General features: G+C 34.4%; 1 protein-coding gene across 3 annotated transcripts in view; it reads left to right on the forward strand.

Annotated features, from left to right (window-relative positions):
• LOC149543799 (pectin acetylesterase 3-like) overlaps positions 1-12,615 on the forward strand; it is a 293,789-nt gene that overhangs the window by 55,893 nt on the left and 225,281 nt on the right. For all 3 annotated transcript variants that reach the window (XR_016355683.1, XM_089798482.1, XM_089798481.1), the window contains exon 3: positions 5,501-5,583. Coding sequence is in view for 2 of the 3 variants with exons in the window: in XM_089798482.1 (XP_089654608.1) it covers positions 5,501-5,583 (83 nt within the window). In the remaining variant the exon portion in view is untranslated. The remainder of the gene's footprint in view (positions 1-5,500; positions 5,584-12,615) is intronic.

Raw genomic sequence — 12,615 nt, forward strand, 5'->3', positions numbered from 1 at the left:
AAAAAGGACCATAGTGGTATGTTATTGAGATGTATTGTTGTTGATTAGACTAGCAAGCTTTTAAAGCAATTTCATTATGTAGGGGGTCGTTTTTCTGCAAAGACAACAACTTATAAAATTTTGAGAGAAGGCTTCTATTGGCCTGATTTGCTTAAGGACGCTCATGTATGGCAAGGAATTATCAAAAAATAATTGAAACGGGAATAATAAAAAGGGCTAGAAATGCGCTTTATTTGCAGGCAAGGAAAAGCTGGCAGCCTTGCCTTTGCAACTACTTTTGGTTGATCAACCATTTGTGAAATGGGTTATTGATTTTATAGGTCCTATTAATCCAAGTTCTTGTGCTGGGCATAAGTGGATTTTGACAGCAACTGATTATTTTACACACTGGACTTAAGCTGTAGCGCTACAGGAGGTCAATGAATCTGCTGTATTAAGCTTTTATGATAATCTAATAACCAGTTTTGGTATTCCCGTTTCAATTATTTTTGATAATGCCTTAGCATTTGTAGGAGCTAAGGTTACTGAATCGGCTGTAAAGAATGACATTTATCTTAATATGTCTTATAATTATTATCTTCAAGGAAATGGCTTAGCTGAAAGTACTAACAAGAATCTGCTTAGGATAATTAAGAGGACATTGCAGGAGAACAAGAGGAATGGTATTCAAAGCTGAAATCTGCCCTATGGTTGGATAGGATCACTCCTAAACAAATTATTGATACATCCCCCTATGTTTTGGTGTATGGGAAAGAGGCTAGATTGCCTATTTGTACTGAGTTTCCATCTCTACAGCTTGTAGATCAGTTGATGTTTTTTGATTAAAATGACCCTTTGAAGCTAAGGTACACTAAGTTGCTGGAGTTAGAGGAAGAGAGGAATAAGGAATTGTAGAAAATGGAGTATCAACAACTTCTCACTAAGAGGACATTTGATAAAAAGGTGACTGATAAGTATTTCAAGGAAGCAGACTTGGTCCTAAAGTGGGTTGTTCTATAAACTAGGCGGGGTCAGCATGCAAAATTTGATCATTTTTGGTCTGGTTTGTTTCTAATTGCTGAAGGCAAAGAACACAATGCGTTTCACCTTGCAACAATGGAAGGAAAAGTTATGCCTATCCGTGGGAATGGGATACACCTCAAGCCATGCTTCGAGGTATGATCTATGAGTTTCAACTTGTACATATTAGGATAGTTTGCTTTGGTGTCTTGTTTCAGTTTGAGGGTTTTGTTTTTTTCCCTATGTGCTTGTGTACAGTTAGTTGTTAGTGTGTTATTGACAGCCACATGTAAATTCATCCTAGAGTCAATCCATGTCAAGGTTCTATATCACATATACAAGAGAATAGGGCATCCTACCATTTACTCCATTGACCTACATACCTAATGTTTAACCTTTACACATACATTCACTGTAGCATACTCAAATAGGTAGTTATCAATGTTTTCAATTTTCATTTTTTTGGTTTCCCTAACTGTTTTGAACACATTCTAAGTTTTAAGGTTGCTGGTCAAAGGCCAAAAGTTCAAATATGAAACCTAGAAGAATCATGATATAAAGCTGAAGTTATTACCATATGGATCAGCCATACAAATACAAGCCAGTCTAAAGGTTGTCACATCCAATAGACTCATTCCTACATCCATGACAGATTCACATAGTAGAAAACAGAGATAAAGTACTCATGTACTGACTGGTTGGATCACATACCTGCATATCAACAAGCCCAATGAGTGTTAAATGAATGAACCCCACTGAACCTGATCATACACACCTACTTGATACAATCAGCCAGCACACAAAGCATTCAGCTCTATTTTCAAGTCCTAAAAATGCATGTTTTCAAAACTCTGTTACCCAATGGATGCTAGAGGCTACTGGTTACATGTCCAGCAGGCATACAATCAGCAAAGGTAATAAAAAATGTTATACTTAATTTTAACACATGTTAAAATTCAGTTCGAAACTTTGAGCAAGTGAAAGTGAAGTACACATTTTTATTGCATTTAACTCATGTTCTAACTGCTAAATCATATTTCATTTAGAGCAAAAGAATAAAAAACAAATGTCCTTTGTATTATTCATCATAATATACAACTGATATTTACAAAGTTGAAATAAAAAGAATGCTGAAAGTAAATACCTCTCACACAATTGACTGTGAGAGTGGTCCTTAGAACTATTGATTCATATTCCTATTGTACGAATATGCATAACATTAAGAAAAGAGCATAGAGTAAAGAAGGGTCATAAGGAACCAACCATTGCCTGTAATGACTAGTTAAATTGCATTGCTTTGGTCCCGCTAGTCTGATGTCCTGGTCCACAATTCATCCAAGAGTCCGAAATTTGCATGCACAAGAGAATGTGTTAGATCCAGCGATCTAAGCAATGTGGAACACCTCACCTCATAAAAAATTCTGTGCTACTTTCATATCATGCACTTTCAAAACAGAAATATCTACCAATAGAAAGAGAGGCAAACAATCACGTCAAATTTTTTATTACTAACATATTTGTTTCTTGTGCAACGTCCTATCTCTAATAGGTACGTGGATATAACCGTAGGCTCCCACGAGGGTTATTGAGCCTGATGTGCCTATAAGAGATAGGATCTATGAAGCTGATCAGAACAAGTACAATGAAGTATAAAAGGGACATTCATTAATGAAACCTTTTGCTTTCATATCAATAAGCTCAGTACTAGAGAAGAAAAACATCATAGGGATAAGTTATTCTGACTTGAAACCTTTTGTTTTGATTGAACAAGTGAAGAGATAATAAAAGTTACAGGATCAAAGATGTATAACAAAACAAAACAGGGCTGCTAATGAAACAAGTACAGTTACAGGATCGTCAAGATGCTACAGGAAGGATGTTCAGATTTTGCATTATATTTTTGAACATGAGTTAAAGAATTGTGTTCAGCTTGTTCCTACAGGATGAATAGTTTGATGCAAAGCTACAATAGGAGCAGGAAAATGTATAATCAGTGATGGAAAGTTGTGATAAGTGCAAGCTATAGTTCTATCAAAGTGAACTACAAGGGTGGAGAAAGAATAACATCAGTGGAAAACAGAGATGAATTCTTTACTCAAATGAGCAAATACAAGACTGGAAGCTTCTCAAATAGTACATATTTTCAAGCATGCTTAACAAGAAAAGGTTTCAGCAATTCAAGATTTGGGAAGACATTTTGAGCAAAAACGTTCTATATTGCAGTAAAAGTAACTATCCTAATGAATTTTTAAATTTAAGTGCAAAAGCAATGTTACTGAAATTAATTGCAACAAACTCCAAATTACAGCAGCCTGGTAAACAAAGTGCCAGTTTTAAAACATAATCAATATTTATACAAGTGACTGGTTGCCAACAACAGTATGCATCATACAAGTGAAATAAAAAAACCTTTCAAAGACACACAAGAAGCTGCCATAGTTTTATGAGAAGTAATGTTCATTAAAATACTACAACTAGAAAGCTTTAATAGAAAGTCTCTTTTGAGTCTCAAGCAAATTTGTCAAGGAGCTTCAAAGAAAACATATTCTCCTATAGCGGAGACTTGAGTTGATCCCTGAGGCGATTCTTGTTATCAGGGAGAGACAGTTGCGAAGGAGGATTATCAGAGAGTTTCTGGTCAAGTGGCAAGGTCTATCGGATGAGGATGCCACTTGGGAGCCTGAGGATATTCTTTAACGCCGTAGATTTCATTCTGACTAAGGAATACATAAAAGGGAAAGACAAAGTCATCATAATATACAACTGATATTAACAAAGCTGAAATAAAAAGAATGCTGAATGTAAATACCCCTCACACAATTGACCGTGAGAGTGGCCCCTAGAACTATTGATATATATTCCTACTGCAATGTCCCCAATTTAGCAGGTTCTAGGAGATAGGCTTGGTCAACTCATCATTACAACCCTTGTGAGTTGACAATAGGATTTGAGGGTCTCAGTTGTTGACTTGCTATTTATAGTAAGTCTAATTTTGGTCAGTTGCTATTTTTGACAGTGTAGAGTCGACACAATGGCGATGGTCATTTATTCAGTCTTCTATAGGATGGAGTTATTTATTGCTGGAGTCATATTTATTGCATTAGTTATGAGGCTTTATAATTATTAATGCACTTTATAGTATTAATGCACTTTATTTTATAAAGTGATGTTGTGAAGCTTAAGTCTCTTTAGTGAAAGGTGTAATGCTGACAGAAGAGATTATAAAATGATTCTCACTTTGAGAATTATTATCCATTTGAATATTATTTTCTTTTGATATATTGCTGAGGGTTTGAGTTCTCAAGATTGTTCCAGAAATTGTGTGCAAATTGCTGCTGAGGTATAACAGTTTGCATTTTAGCTTCTCCTCTGTTGCTACTATAATTGAGAAGCTGGTTAATACTGAAGGGTTTCATCTGATTGGTGAGAATTTGTGGTTTTCATTAATCATTAGCATCTGTGATTCATTCTGGTGCATTTTGAGAGGCTTCCGTTACCTCTACTGGCTATGGTGTGACATATATAGGCCCATCTTTGCCTGAAGAAAGACTGCCAGCATTTCCAGAGGGCCTGTGTTTCCTTTTCCAAGGCCTGCGAACAATTCATAAGCCCCATGACTTGATCTGGGGTCTGCAGTTCACTTTTACAGCGCTAGCATTTGAATTTGAGGCCCGTGGTTGCAAGAGGAGACCTACGTTTTAGTGATACAGGCCTGTGTTTATGTTTAAGACAGCCACACTGGCTGTGGAGGCTTGAACAGTTGTGTGTGGAAGCTGCGATTAATTGGTATGGCAATGTTTTAACTCAGCCTGCTGCGTAGACATCGTGGAGTTTACAATTTGCATCAAAACAGGTTCCATATCATATATTTATTTAGCCAATGTAATTGTTTTATTCAATTATCATATGAATTAATTGGAACTGCATCAAATAATGGTAGATATCTGTTCATGAGTTATTTCCTTATTGCATTGCATTTCATTTGTATCTAAGCTTTCAAAAAACCGAAAATAGCATATAAACCAAGAAAAGCACAAAAAAACAGAAAACATAAAGAAAACAGAATGATACTATTTCATCATTTGCATAGCAGCAGGAGATAGTTCAGGGTCTTTACACACTGTCACACTAACTTCACTACACACTCGTCCTTGACCATGCAAATGATTTAGAAAGTACTGGTATTTTCTTTATTACTAAGTCTTTAAAAAAATGAAGATTGACCAATGGTTCATGATTCATCTATTATTGGCTAGGCAACATTTTTTTTAGAGGACTTAAAATAAAACATTTATATCCTTCCTTATTTTGTAAGGATTACTTGTATTTCTTATCTTTACTTGCTTAGTTGACGAGGTTAGTTCATTTCTGAGGGTCTGAACATTAGTCATGAAATTTCTCAATGATCTTAATCTTTTGTTCACTTTTCTTACATTTGCTTCTTTTTATAGGAATAAAAAATGCACGATTTCTTATTAATTATGTTGAATTTACTTTATAGTTTGCTTAGATGGAACACCACCGGGTTACCATTTTCATCGAGGTTTTGGTCCAGGATCAAATAGTTGGCTGATTCATCTTGAGGTTAGTCATTATTTTAAGTCAGTAGTACATGCTTTATTTTCTTTATCTGCTAGAAATGCCTGTCTAATTCCTGGAACATTTTCAATTTTGTATTATCAGTAAACAATACTTACAAATAACCATACATATGCACTATAAAGACAGACTTATAAGTATGAGAAGATATGTTTCCCAACATGCAATTGTTATTTGAAGGGACTATTTTAATTTCCTGAAAGTACTCTTATGTCATTTTTGGTCAGAGTTTTCCTTCTCAAGTCAGTTGCTAAAAAGGAATATACTACTTCATATTAACAATTAAGGACTCAGAAGAAATCAGTTGAGTAATGAAGGCATATACTGTTAAGCCCAAGAAGCTTTCTGACATTTTATGAGCCACATAGAATGGTGCATCACATAATCTCTCCTCTAACACATGGTAAACTTGTGCCATGGAAGATGTATTATTGCGCGAAGGGCCATCCTATGACCATGGTAGAGTCTGGTCAAAATCAAATTTAACATAAAGTGAGAATTTAATATACTTGGAGAGTTGCATCATTAGAAATTTCAAGAGCATTGTAGTGATATATGATTTGTCAAAATGTGATACCTAAAGTTCATGCACAAATGAAACCCCCTCTTTTTTTGGCTTGCTAGATTAGATTGTTATAGGTGTTGGTTACTTTTGCTTAGCTTGGCAATATTTTGGTCTCTTAGTCTCTTAATATCTTGGGAAGGCCTGTGGTATCTTGTCAAGTCTAGGTGGAATTTTGATCGATTTATGAGAGAAGAGTTAAGTTGAAATGTTGTGATTGCAAAATATGGAATTGAGGGTGCAATTGTGAAAATTTCACTAAGTGTGAAAATTGGAAAAGGATGTTAAAATGTTGTCAAGGTCAGGAATCAAGGTGTCGAGAGTGCAATTTGCACAATGCTAAATGGAAATGTTAAGTGAAGATGAAATTCAATTTTATTAAAGAAAGGATAAATGAAATTCCAAATTTGAAAGGGAAACAAGAAAAATTCCAAATAAAAAATGAAAAATCCTTAGAATTTGGCTTGAAATAAATTTTCCTTCATCATTTTCACTTAAAAATTATGTTTCCACTTCCATTCCACTTGGTTTTTCTTCATTATTTACACCAAAAACTAGATTTTCTCTCCCCATTTCCACCTGAAAATCTTAAATCCGATCCTAAGCATGATGTATTTCCAGCTAAAAAGCGACCTCAAGCATGCCTTATTTTCAGCTTAAAATGAGATTTCGGACCTTGATTAAGGATCAAATTTGACTGTGCAAGGAATGAGATGAATGGGAATTCAATTTATAAATCAATGAGGAAGAAACAAAATCTGGAAGGAAGAAATGAAAGTTTCAATCAATAAGTTAAATTTCCAGCTAAAATCCAAATTTTTGGCATTGAACAAAATTTTCAGCTAAAGTCAGACCTTCTGACCTCTCCTTGAGGTCAAGTGCAAATTTCTGAAGAGTGAGATGAAAAGTTTGAGGGCTTAGGGGCTCATTTCTGCCTTAAGTCTAAATTTTGACCTGCCTTAGTGTCATGTCCACCTAAATTGTGAAAATCTGGCCTGCTACTAGTCATTTCTGGCTAAAATTACAAAACCCATTCTAGCATATGCAAGGCAATTTCAAGCTAAAACCAAGATTTCTTTGCAGCATGAAACGGCAAAGTTCTAAGGCAAAATATCACATCAAATTACTCTCATTAAAGTTGAAAAATGTGATTTCATATGAAGTCGGCTTCCTTGAGTAGATGAAGTTTACACAAATTATAATGTCCCCACTTTGGGACATTAGAGAAAATTAAGCCAAGTGCATAACATATTTTAAAATGAATTAAAAGGACCTTAAGTCAGATTTTTTAAAGTAATTTAAATATTAGAAAGGAGGTAAGTAGGTGAGAAAAGGGGAGGAAGACAAAGGACAAAGGGAGGAATGTGAAGAGTCACCAGGGTGAGCTTAAGATCGGGAGAGGAGCTCATTTGCAGCCATGCTTGGATTTGGGATTTGATTTCAGATATCACTTGGTGAGATTTGGGAAGCTTTAGCTTCTATTCAGGGTTCGAGGACAGAAACCCTCAGGTTCTTCTGGGTGAATCAGACACAAACCCGGTTCAGCTCTAAGGTGGATTCAAGACGGAATCCACATTGCACCTACAAGTTCTTTCGTGTATTTCCAATCTGACTGTGTTACTGTTTTTAAGGTTGAATTTTGGTGTTATGAAGCTTTTGTATTGCTGGTTTATAATGCAATGACATTTTTGAAGATATTCATATGAGGATATTGGTGGTTATTTTGTTGGTCTTAATTGCATGAGCTATTTGTTGTGTTCTGAAGTTTGCTTGTGAGAAAATTTGGGGAAAGATATCCAGTAGGATATTACAATGGTATCAGAGCATTGATCTTGCCAGCTTGTGGAGTTTGTGCAATTTTTTTTACAGAAGTTTACTCAATAGACAGTCTTGTACACATAATATAATTTTATATTAGAGTTATTCTCAGAGTTAGAATTATTTATCAGAGCTGGTTTTCCCACTAGCATGTGAAGTTCAATGAGTAATAGAAATAAAAGAAATTGACAGTAAGAAGGTATTTTTACACTTACGCCAAATCCATAAGCTTGAGTTTGTTTTGAGATCTGAAAGTATTTTGTATGAGCTCCTGTTCTGGGAATAAAGATTATTCTATTTTGAATACTTTGGCCATTCTTCCATATATTTGCAATTATTTTAACAAGGCCACGGTGTTGAAGATTTGCCACTATTCATAAGTAATAAACAATACCAGGGAATAAGGTGAACGTTTACATATATGAGGCACATTGAATTGTGCAACATTAATATTTGTTCTCCTTGAAATTATACAATTACCTTATATAGGGAGATATTATCGCAGAGTTTTGATTAATGAGCAGCAAATATTTTTGAGACTCCTGTGGTCTGTTAATTTTTCTCAAGCATTAGCCACAAGAAAATTAAGGTGGAGTTAGTTAATTTTTTAACCATCCTGTGAAGTTTAGTACTGTGGATGTATCTGGCGAAACATTTGAAAATTAATAAATTCCTTCTTTGCGAAAGTCTACGCAAAGGATATTGAATAATTATTTGCTGTGAATATTGTAATTGGGCCTAACATTAACTAAGAGCAAAGCTGTGTTAGAGGGCCTGGATATGTTATTTCAAGCATGCCCTCCATTTTGAGTTTCCACAACGCAAAATTGCTGCGATTAAATTTGTCCATTTCTACTCTGCTGGATGTGCTTGCCATATCTAACCTGTAATAAGATTATGAAAAATTCTACCGCAAAACTGCCACTAAAACTAGATTAACACAAAAAACCCTTCTACCCAACAACAATAACAAAGCTGGCCAGGTTCTAATCAATTGCAAAGAAGCCAAGTACGAAAATACTTCCAAATGTTAAATCTAACAGGAGAGATAATGGTGAAATTTTTCATAAATCCTTGAGCTATTACAAACTAAATAAACACATATAGAAAATAGATTATGTAGATAAACACATAACACCATATATATGTGGGAAAACCCTTTGTATTATGAGCAACAACAATTACAATAGAATCTCCAAAGCCAAAGCTCTCCAAGAGTAATCAGCTGTGAAATCTAAATCTAGAATAACTCCGACAGTATTACAATGCTCTTTAAACACTTCTCTCATGCAAAAGGAAACAATTTCTAAAGTGTCTACATTTAACGCATTTACAACTTATTTTAGTAACTTCCTTTGTGCACAACTCCTGCATAAAACACAAAGCAAAGAGAATAAATCAACAAAAAGGTAAACTTTCTATATTTTGCTCCAAGTCTATCCTTGTGGAAGATTTCGTCTCATTTATAATTCATATACTTACCAACCATCGTGACTGGAGATATTGTTATCGGCAGATTATTATTATACAAATCATTGTGACTGTCGGGTTGTAATACCATCGTAACCAATCAATATGACTGTCCACCATGTCTATTCCCTTTTGTACGCACATATATAGTATGGTCTGCGATGAGAAGTTGATCAATAACAACGACAATCATACTCTCTCATCGTAGACTATTATATATATCAGTTTAAATTATATTTTAGTTTTCTTCCTTCAAATACATTATCTCATTCTAAAAAACAACATCAAGAGATTAGAGTATAAACAGTACCACACTATAATTCAATTCTGCATTACCAAGATACATTGAAATTGAGATTTACACCAATAAGAAGACCTCAGCATATTAAAACTTTACATGGTATCAGAGCCAAATTGGTAGAGAAATCTCAAATTTCGACTGAGGGAAGAAATAATGACAAATACGTCAGAGTGGAAGATAGACTTGAAGGTGCATCAAATTTTTTCTCTTGGAAAACCCGTATCATTACGATTCTAGAAGAACTGGAACTAGAAAACTACATTGAAAAAGATATCCCAATACCTCAAGATGAATCCGAAAGACTCACCTGGAAAAGACGTAATAATAAAGCAAGGAAAATCATTGTTGATTCAGTTAAAGAGCAATATCAGATATCAAAAGTGCATATGAAGTATTCAAGATCATAAAAAATACATTTGGGATAAATAACTCAAGTAGACTAATCACCTTAAAATCTCAATTACTAAATATTAAAATGGAAAAAGGAGATTCTATTCACTCTTATTTTGAGAAAATTTTTGAAACAAAGAAACAATTATCTTCCATTGGAAACAAAATAGAAGATCAAGAACTTTCATTAATAGCTCTGAGAGGGCTTCCAATGTCTTGGGATACCTTCATACAAGTGGTAAGCAGACCTTCAATTCCTACTTTTGATCAGTTGAAAAATGAATGCATAGCAGAAGAATCAAGGTTAATCTCTAGAGGAATCACTTCAAATCAAGAGAGAGAAAATCAAGCTCTTCACACTGTCTCGAATAAACGAAAGAGGAAATTCAATAAAAGAAAATTCAATAATAATAAAAAGAATTTTAAAGATAAAGATCATTCTCAAGTTAAGTGTTATAAGTGTGAGAAGATAGGACACACCTTCAGAAACTGTCCACAGAGAGAAAATTCTAGCCTCTCTTGCTGAAACAAAAGAAAATGAAAATCAACTATACTATTCTGCACTTTCAAGTGAAGTAAATTCAAATAAAGAAGCTTGGATCGTAGACAGTGGTGCATCCCGTCACATCTCTAGATTCAGAGATATGTTTGATACATTTGGACCTTATATCATTGAAGGAGTTACAATTGGAGACAACTCTACCTATCCTGTAAAAGGTACTGGAACCTGTTCTATAAAATTAAAAGATGGAACTACACTTAATCTTAAAGATGTTTTGTTTGTACCAGGCATAAAGAGAAACCTAATTTCTATCTCAAGTCTAACTGATGATAGATATCATGTCACCTTCAACAAAGACAAAGTACTATACTGGCCTAACAACTCAAATATGAAAAGTGCTATTATCATAGGGTCCAGATTTGGAACATTATATAGATTAAGCAATAGTCAAACACAAGCCCTTAGTCTTGAAACATCTAATGTTAATGAATTATGGCATAGACGACTTGGGCACATTGGGTTTAGTTCACTTCCTAATTTAGATAAGATCACTTCTAGTACTCCTAAACTAGACTCATCTCATATAGGAACTTGCAAAGGGTGTGCTCTAGGGAAAATCATAAAACAACCTTTTCCCTCTAGTGAACATAAGTCAAAATCAGTCTTGGAAATAGTCCACTCATACCTTTGTGGACCCATGCCCACACCATCACTAGGTTTCCTTTATTATATATCCTTCATTGATGATTTTTCTAGAAAGATCTGGATCTATTTCTTGAAAGTCAAAGAATCAAATGAAGTTCTATTAAAATTAAAATCTTCAGAGCATTAGTAGAAAATCAGACAAGTAAAAGGATTATAACTTTAAGATCAAACAATGGAGGAGAATATACATTTGAAATCTTCAAAAGTTTTTGTAATTCTATTGGGATTAAGAGGGAGTATACAGTACCTTATAATCCTCCACAAAATGGACTCGCAGAGAGAAAAAATAGAACCATCATTGAAGCTAAAAAAGGTATGTTACATGATCAAAATATGCATGTATCATTTTGGGTAGAAGCTTCTAAAACAACAGTATACATTCAAAATAGATGTCCACATTCAATTCTAAATAATGCCACACTTGAAGAAGTCTTCTTAGGGACCAAACCAGATTTAAGTCATCTTAGAATATTCGGATGTCCAGTCTATATACGCATACCCAAATAAAAGAGGACTAAACTTGAACCTTCGAGGAAGAGAGGTATATTTATAGGATATAGTGAAAATTCCAAGGGTTATAGAATTTATATTCTTGGACAAAGATCAGTTGAAATAAGTAGAGATGTAATTTTTGAAGAGGACTCAGCTTTAAAACTTTCAACCAGCATAGAAGATGAACCAAACTCAGACGATGAGGAAATTAGACAAACTAAAAATCAGAGGAAGCACACATCTGAAGAAAGAGAACCAGATATAACTAATGGGAAGAAAAGACCATTATGGGCAAGGAAGATGCTTGAAGAAAACAATGTAGAACCAGATGAGATCTCAAAAGAAAACAAGAGAACTCGAAATCAATCATGTTACACTGCTCTTATAACTGAGCTAAACAAAACTGAACCATCAACAGCTGAAGAAGCCCTAAAATCACAAGAGTGGAAAGATGCCATAGTAGAAGAATATAGTTCCATAATTCAGAACAATGTTTGGGATATTTTAACTAGGCCTAAAGACAAAACAATTGTATCTTCAAAATGGTTATACAAAATCAAATACGCCGTTGATGGAAGTATTGAAAAACACAAAGCTAGATTTGTTGCTCGAGAATTTTCTCAGAAAGCTAGCATTGACTATGAAGAAACTTTTGCTCCAGTAGCTCGTTACACTTCTGTAAGAACAATTATTGCAATTGTAGCATTAAAAGAATTGAAGATTCATCAAATAGATGTAAAAAGTGCATTCCTAAATGGAGTCATTAATGAAGAAGTC

Source organism: Cupressus sempervirens, chromosome 8, assembly GCF_028749045.1.
Source record: "Cupressus sempervirens isolate cs-2001-9-10 chromosome 8, ASM2874904v1, whole genome shotgun sequence".
NCBI classification, from domain to species: Eukaryota; Viridiplantae; Streptophyta; class Pinopsida; order Cupressales; family Cupressaceae; genus Cupressus; species Cupressus sempervirens.